Raw genomic sequence first — 14,620 nt, forward strand, 5'->3', positions numbered from 1 at the left:
CCAACAAGGGTTCCTTTGTGTTTTGTGCATTTCCCTTCTTCGTTCATTCATACACGCGCTCACACAAAAACACCTATAAATAATAAACTGTCTGCCAATTGACGATAACAAGCATCCGATAAAGTGAAGTCTAGTCCCAAAGCGTATGGCGTAATAAGGGCGCAATCCTATGCACGTTTAGACGGAGAAAAGGACTACAACTCCCAGCATTCCCGAATGCTGGGAGCTGTAGTCCTTTTCTCTGTCTAAACGTGCATAGGATTGCGCCCTAAATGTGTGAGTCTTTAACGTGCCACAAGACACTTCACTGAGGTGTGTTTTTTTTCATTCATTCATTCATTACATTTCTATACCGCCCAATAGCCCAAAACTCTCTAGGCGGGTTACAGAGATTAAAAACCTTTAAGAATACAATATTGTACATAATATAAAACAGTTTACGTACAAACATACAAACCGCATATATATATCCAAACAGTTTTTGTGGGTTAAAAGTCACAGTTGTCCATTGGAAACCATGGAGAAATCCAGGTCTTTTATGCTTCAACCTTTTACCCAGTCTCGTGGGTATATTGAACTAGGTTCCTGGAGGAAAAGGATGTCAATGGCTACTAGTCTTGATGGCTATGTGCTACCTCCAGTACCACAGACAGTGAGCCTATGTACATCAGTTGCTGGGGAACATGGTTGGGAGGGTGGTGTTCCACTCCTGTCCTGCTTGTGGGCTTCCTGCGGGCAGCTGGTTGGCCACTGTGTGAACAGAATGCTGGACTAGATGGACCCTGATCCAGCATGGCTCTTCCTATGTTCTTATATTCTTAGGTGGGTATACACTGAACTCAATGGGACTTGCTTTTGAGTAGATATTAGTGTAGCCGTGATGGGGCCGCAGAGTGCCGCTTCCCCCCATCCCAAAAAAGATAGAGGAGTGCATGCTCTTTCTAGCTCAGGTCTTATCTCATGCAAAAAAGAGAGGCCGTTTTATACACTTTGCAGAAATTAAGCCCCGTTGAACTTCCAATGCAAACAGTGTCACCATAGAGACACTAAACTGTGGAACGACATCCATTCTGAGTCTATAAGGGCGCAGTCCTGTGCATGTTTAGACAGAGAACAAGCCTACGACTCCCAGCATGCCCCAGCCAGCAGTGCTTTTTCTCTGTCTAAACATGCACAGGATTGCGCCCTAACAGACTTATCAAGAGGCACAGCCGATGGAGGACCATGCAGTTTTCTTTACAAGAAGTTAACCCCGTGTGTCACTCTACCCAATTTGGTACCTCTGCCATTTAATCCTTAGGACGGCTTGCATCAGCTCGCGCTCTCCATCGACAGCCCAAGCGAAAGAACCTTGTGGCAAACGGAGAAGCACAGCCAGCACCAGCCAATAGAATCAAAGCTATCCCCGGACCCGCCAATAGGAAGCGAATGGGCGGGGAAACGAGGGGGGCGGGGCCGGAGGCTTCCCTCCAATAGGAGCTGGGCAGTGGGCGGCGCGAGCGGGTCGGCTCGTGCCAGCTCGTCAGTTCGTCGGCGCCGCCAGTCGGTGCGGAGCGAGGCGTCGGCCGCTCCGCCGCGATGCCCATGTATAAGGCGAGGCCCTTTCACGCGGGGCCTGGCTCGGCGGTGCGGGCCGAGCATCTCCCCACCTGCATGTACCGGCTGCGCAACGTCCACCGTTGCTCCGAGGGCGCCGGCTGCTCTGCCCTCTCGCCGCACCAGGTAGGAGCGAGGCAGCCCAGCGGCGTCTCATTCTGACGGGGGGCGAGGCTCGCGGTGGCGGGCTGGGGCCGGCCTCCGTGAGCCGAAGCGGCACCGGCCTCGCTCGCCTCGGCGCCCGGGGAGGCCGGAAAACGCGCGCGCTTTCGCTTTCCCCCTCCTCGGGCGGGGTGTTGTTGTTTCAAGGCCTGGGGCCGTCGTGTGCGCGCGCGTCTCTCTCTCGGAGGAGGCGGCGGCGGCGCCGCGAAGGCTCCTTCCTTGCGTGAGGGACTCCAGCCTGCCTGCTGCTCCCCGCTTTGGGCTCTCGGGCACGTGGGGAACGGCCTCCAGCGGATCAGGTGTAGGGGCAGGCTTGGCCCCTCCCTTGCAGCTGGGCTGCCGGAGGAAGCCGCTTCGACGGCCGCGCTTTTAAAAAGACGCCCAGAGGCCGGCAAGAGATTCGGGACAGATCAGATGTATGTATTTATGCCAGTGGAGGCTGGTGGCTCCGGTTTCCGTGGGGCTGCGAATCCATTCTGGGTTTCAGTCAGAACCAGCTAGTTGCTATCCAAGGAGGGGGGGGGCAGCAGCTGGTTCAACCAGTTCTGGCTGGTTCTGACCAAAAGCCAGAATGGATTCGCAGCCCCATCGAAATTGGAGCCACCTGACTATTGATTTAAGCCACAATCCTATGCATAGTTAGGCAGGAAAAAAAGGACTACAGCTCCCAGCATGCCCCAGCCAGCATGGCTGGCTGGGGCATGCTGGGAGCTGTAGCCCTTTTTTCCTGCCTGAACATGCATAGGATTGAATCCTCAAGCTATTTGTTTGATTTGTACTCCGCCTTTCTGTCAAGAAAAACGGCACTCAAGGCAGCTTACAACCTTAAATAAAAATTGATTAAAGCAATAATAAAACAAATACATCGAAACATAATTAACAACACAACAGTAACGAAATATAGACAGTATCCAGCCTAACAGACCCACTTACATGCCAAAGGCCTGCTTGAATGAAATGGTCTTTGCTGGCTGGCAGAAGGACAGCCGGTGGAAGGGAGCGACCCAAGCCTCCCTCGGCAGGGAGTTCCAAGGCCTGGGAACAGCCACCAAGAAGAATGGAGAAGTACTTCCTTTATGTAGTGCTTAATGCAGCCTTCCCCCAAGGTGGTGCCTTCCAGATGTTTTGGACTTCTGCTCCCATCAGCCCCAAATGTCATTGCGAATGATCAGGAATGCTGGGACTTGCAGCCCAAAACATAGAATCATAGAATAGTAGGGTTAGAAGGGGCCTACAAGACTATTGAGTCCAACAACATCTGGAAGGTGCTTTGTTGGGGAGGCAGGCTTAGATAAATTGGAGGAGGATGGTTAAATAGAACCTCCAAGTTGCGAGGGAGTCTATCACCCAATGCCAGTGGTTGGGTAGCAAGAGCAGGAGAAGACCTGTGATGGCCACCCACTCAGGGAGCTTATATTATTTACTGAACATCATTTTTAGGCTGCATTTAAGGGTAGAATCCTTTTATAATAAAAATTATGCAGAACAAATACATTAAATATGCAATAAAAATGCTGCAAAAACATAGTTAAACGAATTCACGGAGGAGGCTAGGGAGATTCATGGAGATAGGGGGTGGCATTAGACAAATTCATAGTTACTAGCTGTGATGGCTATACTGAACCCCTATGTTAAGAGGTGGTCTGCCATTGAATGCCAGTGCCTGGGTGGTGGCAGAGGGGAGGCCTGTTGCTTTCATGCCCTTGTTGAGGGTTTGCTGGATTTAAGCTTCCTGGTTGGCTGCTGAGGGAAGCAGAACTCTGAACTAGATGGGCCTGTGCTCAGGTTCCTCTATCATCATCTGCTGGTGTTCTTCTCCATGTAGCTTTTTTCATCAGAGGTGAAGTGGATGTCAGTGAGGGAAAGGGCTGTGATACACCAGTAACTGAATTCTCTCCCCAAGGAGGCTTGTTTAGCATCGGCTGTATTATATTTTTGTTGTCAAACAAAACCTCTTTATTCACCTAGGCACTTAACGTTTTGTTAGTGGTGGTTCTATCAGTATGCTCCACCTATTTTATCTGCTGCTTTTGGTTCCATTTTAATCTGTTGGATGTTATTCTTTCTGTTATAAATTGGCGTTTTGAAGGGTGGTATATAAATATTTAAAGTAAGACACCAGCCCTTTCTTTGTGCATGTATGCTTTATCTGAGAAACTGCAGGCTCACCTTGATCATTTCGCATTCATACACATGCTAATAAATGGGATGTGCCAAAAAAGCTGATTCCATGAAGAGGCCATGGAATCAGATTGTGAGGTAGCTAGGTTTAGTTTTATTTAGTTTTATTTATTTCATTTCTATACTGCCCAATAGCCAAAGCTCTCTGACAGTGGTTGTAGTTGACAGGCACAGCAGTGCAATGTTTCACTTTCACCATAAAACAAAGTTTTAAAATGAGGTGGCCTGCATCATCCTGAGACATGTGTCAACTCAGTGTTTAGTATTCAATGGGGTACAGTTCCTAGTACCTCCCCCAAGGGAAATGGTGCATTAACGATTGATTGCAGAGCAGTGCAGCTGTGTCTTGTGAATCAGTAATTGTGGAACTGCCTGTCTTAATGCATGCTGCAGTGATGACTTGCTGGTACACTGGGAGTAGGGTATTAATATTTTCAGATAGAAACATACAGTTGATATAAATAACATGTATATGCTAATGAAAGTTATACTTAACTGAGAAATTTATAATCCTGTAACTATTGTATTAGTAGCAAGAGTCAAAATGATGATGCTGGGATGCAGTAGTATGGCCAAGCACTGAATATTCAAGAAAACTTGCACACAACAGTAGTCGTATCTAAATTTGCATTGTATTGTGTGTTGTAAAACCAACCTTGGAAAGCTTTATCAGGCACAACACAGGCAAGTTCTGTCATGAATTGACAGAAAGGAAAGCTTGAAAGAAACCTTTGTGTAACTGACTCTTAATAACCTGGCAGCAAGAGTTGATCTTTGATCTCTATAGTACCATAAATCTAGTAACTTTCATTTCAGTTTAGTGCAAGCTTGTTAAGAGCAGCTCTAAGGCAACTGTTTTAATGAAACTGCTTGTAGTGGTAAAGAGGAGGTACTGTACTTCCAGTGAACTTGTAGGACAGCATGAGTGGGCTAGACAGAATGTAAACATTCCTTATCTCCTCATAATGAAGTGCTGCCTGATTAAAAGATTATCTTGAAGCAATTATGTATCTTGTCAAAAATAATTTTGAGCTTCCCCATGGTCATTATAGATTAATGCCTTAATTACAAGCTGATTAACCTATGCTGAAACTGGATGTATCAGCAGCAATCCCATGCACATTTATGTGTGATAGAGTTCCATATTTGTGGTTACTGCTAGCATGGAAACTTGTATAGTCTTAAAGCTACAGCACAGCCACACAAAAGCAATTTTCCTAGCATGCACAAAGGGACATATACTATACCTATCTGATTTTGTTCCTGCGCAATACTAAAACAGCTAAGTGAATGCTAATCATTTTCATTTAGGATGAAGTTGATCCATCACTTCAGGCACTTGAATCCCGCCAGGAAGAGATCTTAAGACGGTTGTATGAATTGAAAGCAGCTGTGGATGGTCTCTCAAAGATGATCCAAACACCGGATGCAGACTTTGATGTAACAAACATAATCCAAGCAGATGAACATGCTCCTTTAACTGCCAATGCTGCAGAGCTGGATAATTTACTTGGAAAGGCAAGTCCAGATTAATTTGTCTTGACAATGTATTTCCTGTCTAGCTAGTACTCTAGCCAGTGAATGGGTTTCTGTGACAAATAATGAAGCTATTAGCATTCTGGCAAAAATATGAAATAAATTTAGTCACGGGTGCTGCTACAAAACAAAGCTTGAATTAGTGTTGCAAAATTATCAAGATGATTAAAGAGCAAATTAATCCCAGCCAAATACTGAAGATACACTTAAGGCAATCTTATGCAGCAGTACTGGCTGGGGAATGCTGGGAGTTGTAGAACTTTTTCTATCTAAACATGCATAAGATTGCGCCCTTAATTGGACAAAGTTGGCTTAAAGTGAGGGTAAAGTATTCATTAAGTTATAATTGAATCTAATATTTTTCCTCCCACAAAGTTCTGAACTGAATCTCAAGCCCTTGTTTCTTTTAATGAAAAGGCTGGCTGCTTCCAGTAGGATAAGCATAAAGCTTTTTAAAAATTGATAATTTGTTCTCCATAATATACAAAATCGCAATGTCATAAATAGTTAAAACTTTAGTTTGTGAAAGAAGGCTCTGCTTATAGCCCTGCAACTCCTATTGTGCACTTGACACCTCAGTCTTTAAATAGGAGTAGGGTCAGATTCCTACTTCGTATTTCAGTGCTGCTTGATATAACTAACATTTGCACGTTTAGGTTGGAATTGATTTCCTCTTCAGTTTCGGTGGGCTTCTACAGAATAGAATTGTTGCAAAATTAGGGCAGAGATGAGCTGGTATTATTGGCACTAATGGAATTACTCTGATTTTAGAGACTAGAATGTGTATTGCTTACTGCTAGTAAAGTGCATAAGGCCACCTCCACACCTAATTACATTTTGATTATTTTTAAAAATGTATATTGGTTAGATCCAAATTTAGTCATACTTGGAATGGGCCCATTTAAATAAATGGGACTTAGTCAGACTTACTGATTGCAGTGGGTCTGCCCTTAAATATGACTAAATCTGAATACAACCCAGTGCCTCCTCTGCAAGACAAGGATCTCTTCAGTGCAGGAGTGCTCATTCAGTAACACTCTTCTAAAGGTCTGAGACCTCCTGTAGTTCTTGGCTTCCACCTGATTCGTGTGTGCACTAGTTGTCAGAGCTGAATTGCCCACCGCAAAAGCCTTCCTTATAACTTAATCCAGTAGCTGTGTGTGTCCCTGTCCTCCAGTTAATTTAAGGGCATGCATGAACTGCAGCTCAGGTTTTCTACCCACAGCAAAGATATGTCCCATTCTGCACCGACATCTATAATTGCACTCTTATTCTGTGGGAAGACATGTATATTATGCTAAAAAAGTCTGATATGCATCGATGTATGGAAGTATGATTATGAATGCCACCTGAACAACTCACTGATGGTGACATCTGTTAATGCAGGACTACGGGGCTCTGAAGGATATCGTGATCAATGCAAACCCCTCTTTCCCTCCACTGTCACTGTTAGTACTCCACAGCTTGCTGTGTGAGAGCTTCAAGATACTATCAGCTGTTCATATGCACTCATCTGTGAAGAGTGTGCCAGAAAGCCTCCTGAAATGCTTTGGGGAGCAGACTAAGAAGCAATCCCGTCATGAATACCAGTTGGGCTTTACATTAATTTGGAAAGATGGTAAGTCTGTCACGTTAGGAGAAGGAGCATATTTATTAGAACTGCTGGAACTAAATAGCACAAATTCTTGCTTCATAACCTTTACACAAAGCTGTAGACAATAAAATGGCAATAAATGTGTATCTGCAGAAGATGGGCCAGATCCTGGCTATGAATAAGGTCCATTGAAAGCAATTAATACTTTTTTGGTCTTCCAAGGCATGTGCTTGTAAACCACCCCAAGAGAATATGCCAGTTGGTTGGTATATACATTAATAAAACAAAAAATCACAAAGTGTGGCACTGGATGCCAAAAGAATTCATAAGTTGGAGCCTTGACAACCAACTCTTTGCAACATTTTAGAGGGTGTCTATAATAGATCGTGAGAAGACTTGTTATCAATAGTTGCTTCTGATGTCAATAACATTGGGGCCAATCCAGTTAATGATATACTATAGATGAGTGGTATTCAAAACTCCTAAAGAAACCCTTTTGCATGGATATATTTGAGGAATCACTGCATGTTGCATAAGGTTCTAGTATGCATACTTGATTCATGCAGGCTGCTGGGCAGGCCAAGAGTGCTCCCCTGTAGTTGCTTAGGTCACGACTGATAGACAATCTGTCTTTAATGGCTACAAGCTTCCCTGACTCCTTATTTGATCTTAAGGAACTCCTGAGGTTTTGAGAGATCCCCATTCCTAGAAATTGCATTTTGAAAAACCCTCTTATAAAGCTGCTCTTTTATATATGTTCAAGACAACTATAATCGTGACATTCTCTTGGGATTAATGAGAAAGCACTTTAATATCCTTAACATGTATGTTGCTGGGCATCCTGGCATTTTTGTTATAAGCTAAATGAAACTTCTGTCTCCAGTTAAAATCATTAAAAGTTACTTAGGCCTTGGTACTTGTTGGCCAATACAATAGGAAAAGGGTGTGGACTTTAGTGCTGGACATAATAATTTGGTAGTGCTAGCCTAGGCTGTTTCTGCTGTTGTTACTTCAGCCACCTGTCCTAGTCCTTTAGAGTTGACCTTGGCAGGTAAGCATAGCCTGTGTTGTCCTTGGCAGAAGAAATTCAAAGCAGCAATAGTAGCAGCATGTCTGCTTCCAGAAAAGCACATGTGCAGATGGTATAATGCTGCACCATAGGGCTGTCCCAGCTGCCAGTCTTGGAATTAGGATAGGCCGAGCATCTGTGGGGGTGTGCATGCAGCTTGCTGTGCAGCTGTTCTCCTGGAGATATATCCTACTAGCTGCGGACAAGTGGTAGACTGCTTGACTAGCATTTACAGAATACTTGCACGTAAATCTTACATCAATATGTTGGTTAGTTGCTAAGGAAGTAAGTCTTAATGAAGTGCATGCAGATTCATGAGCATGTTTAGAATGTACTCTTAATATAATTCCGGTTTCTTCAAGTTCTTGTCTTACGTTGTGATTATTGTTTCAGTGCCAAAACCCCAGATGAAGTTCAGCATTCAAACCATGTGTCCTATTGAAGGAGAAGGAAACATTGCTAGGTTCTTGTTCTCCTTACTTGGGCAGAAGCATAATGCAGTTACAGCAACTCTGATAGACAGCTGGGTAGATACAGCCATCTTCCAACTGCAAGAAGGGAGCAATAAAGAAAAGGCAGCAGTTTTGCGATCCATGAACTCAGCTCTTGGGAAGACATCCTGGTTGGTGGGAAATGAACTGACAGTAGCTGACATTGTGGCCTGGTGTGCACTTCAGCAGACGGGGGGTACCAGTGGTGTTCCAGCCAATGTGCAGAAGTGGCTCAAGTCTTGTGAGAATCTAGCACCTTTTAACTCTGCTCTCAAGTTACTGAAGTAAATTTAAATTCTCTAGAGAGGGAGACAGTTTAAATATTTTCTACATCTTACCTTGTGGCTGTGAGCCTGGGACATAATGGTGTTGTGTGAATGAAGTTTTAGAAGTTAACTGTCAAAGATCTTATGCCAATAAAGACATCAGAATTGCTTTTTGTGGATATCCTTTTAAAGTTAGTGCTTGAAAACTGTCTTTTAGATCTACCACTGTAGTGTTTCTCTCAAAACACTCTTTTCTGACCAAGCCAAATGATCTACATGCACAAGATGCTGGGAGACATTTATATAAAAAATAAGACATAATACATATCTTACATAATACAGTCGAAATCCTTTTCTCTGCCTTAAACAGGAGAGCCCAGCTGCTTAATTCTCTCTCTCTCATCTTTCTCTTGTAAAAGTAACACAACCTTTTCTTTAAGCAGCTTGATTTCTTCCTCTTGCTGCATCACTTTCTGCTGAAGTTTACAAATTACCTAAAAATAAAATGAAGTATATAAAAATAAAATGAATGCACTTGCACTATGTACAAAGAAATACCATCACATCTTTATAGTGAAATACTAGGTAAGGCATTAAAAGTTGAGATGATGAGAGTAAAATCTTTATCCACCTTCTCCACTGGTTAAGCTTGCTAGGACAGGTCTGGGATAACCTGTATGCCACTTAATTTGTAATGTAAGTGTGCCCATGGCAGGTGTTTTCACTTCAGTTACATTCAATGTTTGCATTTGAGCACACTTGTCAAGGGGCAGTTGTGAATACAAATAACAGCTGGCTACCTAGCCAGAATTTGTGGACATGTATAAAGTATGTGCCTCTAGTTCCCTTCTGTTCTCCTGGCCCTTTTCTTTCCACAGCTGCATTTTCTGTAAATTCTAAATATCAAACTTGGCATCTCATGTTTATTTAAATACTTTGAGAAATGCTGGGGGCAAGAGGAGATGGGAAATTTTCTGTGAACTTATTTAAAAAATCCCACCTTTCCACTAAAAGAATGGTGCTCAAGTTCACTTAAAGTTGTGTAAACTAAACAAACACTAGCATACAGACAACAGCTAGGAAGACATCTCTGTATCATAAAGGTATAGCACACTAGAGGGCCCCGTATCACAAACAGTAACAACAGAACAAGCCCTGCTGTTTGGAAATGAAGGATGCAATCCTATTGGTTGCGCCCTTGATGTTCATGAGCCCCTGAACCTGGAGGCTTACAAACCAATGTCATCCCAGCCTGCCTTTTTGCTAGATTGGTTTTTTTTGCCCATCTAGTGAAAGTGTTTCAGAGGGGGAGGGAAGAAGGCAGGTGAGGCCTCAGGATAGCTTGTATCCTGACCTTGGAGAGCAGTTAGTGTGGTTCTTTCCACACTCACTATGAGGGGGCGGGACGGTCAGTGCTCCGATTCCCAGCTCTGAGGTGAGAGCACTGCCTCAGAGCTGAGAATCTGAAATAGCCTATGGCCCCTCACATGCTGTCTAGGGGCCATAGGATTGCTCCCTCAGAGATAATAAAAACTTACATTTGCTGCATTATGGAAGAGTTCACTTTCAAGAAGTTGACTGGCAGTTGGTCTGTGTGATGATTCGATACTGGTTAGCAGCTTAACATATTTAGTCTGTATTGGCCATTTCCTGCTGAAAGAGGGAGGGATGTGGCTGTTCCTTAAGCCCATCAGAACTTCAGTTCTTTCCATTTCTGTTCCAAATGGCTGGAAGAGTTCGAACAGGATTACACCCAAGCTGTACATATCTGACTAGAGACAAAAAGGGGAAACTTCAACATTAGCACATAAAGTAAGTATATCTAATGAACTGAGACTGTTGAGCGCCGTATCAGGTATTGCAAATCACCCTAAATCAAATTCAACTACTGTGATGTGAAAAATTAGGGATAGCATTCTAACTTTGAAGACACTGGTCCAAACAGAAGTGCTTTATCTACAGTGACTTAGGATTACATGAAATGAACAAACTATTTGTATAGCCAGGGGTTTTGTATTAACTAAATTTGGATTCTACAGTATTTTAAAGTCAGTTTTCCAATGCAGTCTAAGAAGAGCCCAAGTTATATAAAGGTGTCCCCAACCAGTCGTGTCCGACTCTAGGGTGCGGTGCTCATCCCCGTTTCTAAGCCGAAGAGCCAGCGCTGTCCGAAGACGCTTCCGTGGTCATGTGGCCGGCATGACTGAACACCGAGGTGCACGGAACGCTGCTACCTTTCCCGCCAAGGCGGTACCTATTTATCTACTTGCAATTTCTTGCTTTCGAACTGCTAGGTTGGCAGGAGCTGGGACTGAAGACGGGAGCTCACTCCGTCACGCAGCACTCGGGTCTCGAACTGCTGACCTGCCGACCTTCCAGTCTGCAGTTCAGCATCTTAACCACTAAGCCACCGCGGCCAAGTTATATACATAACTTCAAAAGCTCTACCCACAGTTGAACTTAGTCGGTGCTACAGAAGAGTGACCTTTGAACAATCTAAATTCAGTGGTCATTTCAAATTTGTGTGTATATGATTTATACTTTCCCATCTCTCCCCTCCAGGGTTGCTGGAACATGCACAACTGTATGCCTTCAGTCAAATAGTATAAAAACCAACAGAATGCCTGTTCAACAATGGTAGCCTTGTTCAGACAGTATATTTTATTCCCTCGCATTTCAAGAAAACTTAAAGAGAAGCTTTCTCTACAAACCTTTTCAGAGCACATGCCCAACAAACCTGGTAAGGTGAGGCAACTAGATGTGCTCAAAACCACTCCAAAGTGTGGTGACATCTTGCTGTTTTCGACCATAGCGTTTGCAGCTGTTTTGTTCCCTTTTCCAAGTGGAACATTTAACTTCTACTACATGGCTCTTGTGCCTCCTTTTTGAATCAATTCAACTTGCCTCAACCTCTCCCAGTCAATTTACTTTTTACACCATCATGTATGTCCTTGAACATGTATGCTGAAAAATGCTTTAGGGCACAATCCGATTGAGATGGTGGTAAGCCTCCAACCTGGAGTAGGAGGAGTAGTGGAGGTGATCTTCAATTCTATGCTCCTCCCACACTACATTTCAGATAGACAGGGTTCTTTGCCTGTCTAGCTGGGGTTCTGTGGAGTGGGAGGGAAGGAAGCTGGGGAGGTTTGGGGATACATCCTAAGCCAGCTTCCCCAGTCCCCTCCCTCCCTCACCCATCATCACACCCCCTTTCCCTTCTCTCTGAGGTCATCGGCACAGTTCTTTCTGAGCTGGCTGCGAGGGGGAGGGCTCCAAGGGCTTGGATTCTTGGCTCGGAGGCTGGAGTGCTGTCTCCAACCTTGGATCCAGGAATCCAGGCTATCCTATGGCCACCCAGACTCTGTCTAGGATCCATTGGATTGCTCCCCCTATGTAACATCGCAATGGAGGGCAAGTTGAAAAAAATATTAATGAAGGTTTGGGTGGCTGTACCTTAAAGTCATAGTGAGAGCCTTGTAGTTGTTCAGGTGATGCATACAGGCAAGTACCAACTCCATAAGTATGTACTAGTTCTATGAAAAAAAGACAATTTGAACATTAATATCTGAAATGCCATACTGCCAACTTAACTGAAAAACCAAACTCTGCTTTGTAATTACCATTTATCTTCTTCGCACTTAGCAGCTGGATTGTATCTTCCTGTATAATATCTCTACAGGCCAGCCCAAAGTCTCCAATTTTCACATGGTGGTCAGATCCTTGTAGAAAGATATTTCTGGGCTGTGAAAACAGAAAAGAGTATGCTAGTTATTCAAATTTAGAAAATTTGAATATTTCATATATGAAACTTTACACTTTCCATTTCTAACGGTTTCAATGAATCTTAAGAACTAACTTGCAAGCCTGCACTTGAAGCAGAATCTAGGCCTCCATCTTTCCAGTCTGGACACAAAGGGACGAAACAAGCCACAGTGGGGGGAGGAGAATACCACTGTCATCAGCACTGCCTAGTCTCTGAATCCATTTGATGCTTGGGCAAGCTGACTAAAAAGGGACAATAGGTATCTCTACAGTGCCAGCCCTGGCCTGGAACCTTGCAATGTCTTGCCAAGTTCCTAAAAGAACTAGGCCTAGCCCTACCCCTCCCACTGCCCATGCTGGAGAGCCATGAGCTCATCTAGTTGGTTCCAGAACCAGGCATTGTACATCATCACAAAAGGATGCTAACCCAAGCACAGGATTCCAAACACTGGCATTTTCTCCATTCAAAGAGTTCTCAGCTAGGCATTCTCTCTTCTAACATGGGTAATCTAATTAGAGGTTCCTGCAGGCGGGAAAGTGAATTAACAGAAGAAAACTTAATTGAAGCCATAATGACCAATGATATGGCCACACTTCAAGATTTATTGCATCATTCAATCTACCATCCAGTTATTTCCAAGGTAGCCATTTAAATCTAAATTACTACCATGTTGATACCACAGAAACCTTATATAGAAAGTTCAACAGTCAATATTTGTAAAGAGCTGCTTTACAAAGGGTTCTAAATTCATACCAAATGAGGATGAGCACCTTTGAAGGTGCTCTGGGAACTTAAAATGTTGCTGTTATTTTGGCATGAACACCTAACATGACAACAAGTAGATTGCTCATGCAATCCTATACATGTCTACTTCGAAACAAGCCCCACAGTAACCCTAAACATACTTACTAGGGGGTATGCTCCATTGAGCAGAAGATTATGTAGTGAGGCTGTGATCCTATTCACCCTTCCTGTGAGAGTAAGCTCTCATGAAATTTCTAAGTAAACATGCACAGGATTGGGCTACATGTTGCTTAATATAAAAAAATAAGTTGAAGAATGAATTTTACACATGATTTACACATAAAAATAGGATTGAGGCCTGAATGTTATAGAACTGGCCAAAATGTTTTAAAATAATCATTTTTTAAACTTGGCACTATACATTATCAAATATTTTAGCAGTTTTCCTAAAGAGGGGTAAAGGTGCCATGCTTGCAAATTAATAATACGAAGTATGTGTAATTATAGTTTCTTTTCAACCAGTTCTTGGTGGATGTAGACTTCACAGGAATATACCAGCTTTCAGATCAGACTGGAAAGGTGGCCTACTCTCAGCTATAAACAGAGTTAAATTCAAATTAAATGCAGTTCAGTTTGAATCCTTCAGATAGGCATTGGCTTAATGAAAATACCTTAGCACTGCAACATGTATAAGAGATTTTACAGCAGGGCTTTTCCAGTCTATTCTTGTTATCCAATACCTATTTTGTATCTTTTTTTTTACCCCCTGGGACCAATGTGGCAACCAAACTTGTCAAAGAAATCACATGGAAGATATATGCGAAATAATACAGAAAATGAAGATCCTGAAATGAGGTAATGTTTTACCATATATCATAGCCTATATATGGGATCTGGGAACCCCTTGGAGGGCAGAAGAATTCCCAACTTCTACCCCTAAAGGGGCCTTCCCCACTCTCAGCCCAAGCTGGTTCGCCTTAAGGACAGAAGAGTAATGAGAAGTTAGCCTTTCTTGGCTGGGTCATGCTGTGGAGAACAACTGAGGAATCCCTCTGCACTACCCTGCTCCTTGCAGACCCCAAAAAAGAGGGAATGAGCAGAAGGTGGAATGTCAGGAGTATGATTAGGGAGATTACACCAACCTATGATTACTATTTTGCCCTGGGCCCAAGATTTCTTCTCTTTTAGGTCTTAAAGAATGCTATTTCTCAGTAGAGG

At 43.4% G+C, this 14,620-nt stretch overlaps 2 protein-coding genes across 3 annotated transcripts in view; one reads left to right on the plus strand and one right to left on the minus strand.

The window, feature by feature from the left end:
- Positions 1–1,524: 1,524 nt before the first annotated feature.
- On the plus strand, positions 1,525–9,064 carry AIMP2 (aminoacyl tRNA synthetase complex interacting multifunctional protein 2). Its single transcript, XM_084818443.1, has 4 exons — positions 1,525–1,722; positions 5,251–5,457; positions 6,862–7,093; positions 8,532–9,064. Exons 1-4 carry the CDS (start codon positions 1,579–1,581, stop codon positions 8,915–8,917), a joined length of 969 nt encoding a protein of 322 aa, XP_084674569.1. The 5' UTR covers positions 1,525–1,578; the 3' UTR covers positions 8,918–9,064.
- The window catches only part of EIF2AK1 (eukaryotic translation initiation factor 2 alpha kinase 1), a 33,000-nt gene continuing 27,114 nt past the window's right edge, over positions 8,735–14,620 (minus strand). For both annotated transcript variants that reach the window (XM_084818440.1, XM_084818439.1), the window contains exons 12-15: positions 12,516–12,636; positions 12,349–12,428; positions 10,434–10,667; positions 8,735–9,389 (exon numbers count right to left, since the gene is read on the minus strand). In XM_084818440.1, the coding sequence (XP_084674566.1) occupies positions 9,258–9,389; positions 10,434–10,667; positions 12,349–12,428; positions 12,516–12,636 (567 nt within the window). In that variant the 3' untranslated portion in view covers positions 8,735–9,257. The remainder of the gene's footprint in view (positions 9,390–10,433; positions 10,668–12,348; positions 12,429–12,515; positions 12,637–14,620) is intronic.

Source organism: Heloderma suspectum, chromosome 12, assembly GCF_057233095.1.
Source record: "Heloderma suspectum isolate Gila_16-S chromosome 12, 16-S_ref, whole genome shotgun sequence".
In the NCBI taxonomy this organism is placed as follows: Eukaryota; Metazoa; Chordata; class Lepidosauria; order Squamata; family Helodermatidae; genus Heloderma; species Heloderma suspectum.

Excerpts from the sequence above, each read along its gene's own strand:
- AIMP2 (XM_084818443.1), top strand. The coding sequence starts at position 1,579 with ATGCCCATGTATAAGGCGAGGCCCTTTCACGCGGGGCCTGGCTCGGCG. Across the intron at positions 1,723-5,250 it reads CTGCCCTCTCGCCGCACCAG|GATGAAGTTGATCCATCACT; the intron begins GTAGGAGCGAGG and ends ATTTTCATTTAG. Across the intron at positions 5,458-6,861 it reads TGGATAATTTACTTGGAAAG|GACTACGGGGCTCTGAAGGA; the intron begins GCAAGTCCAGAT and ends CTGTTAATGCAG.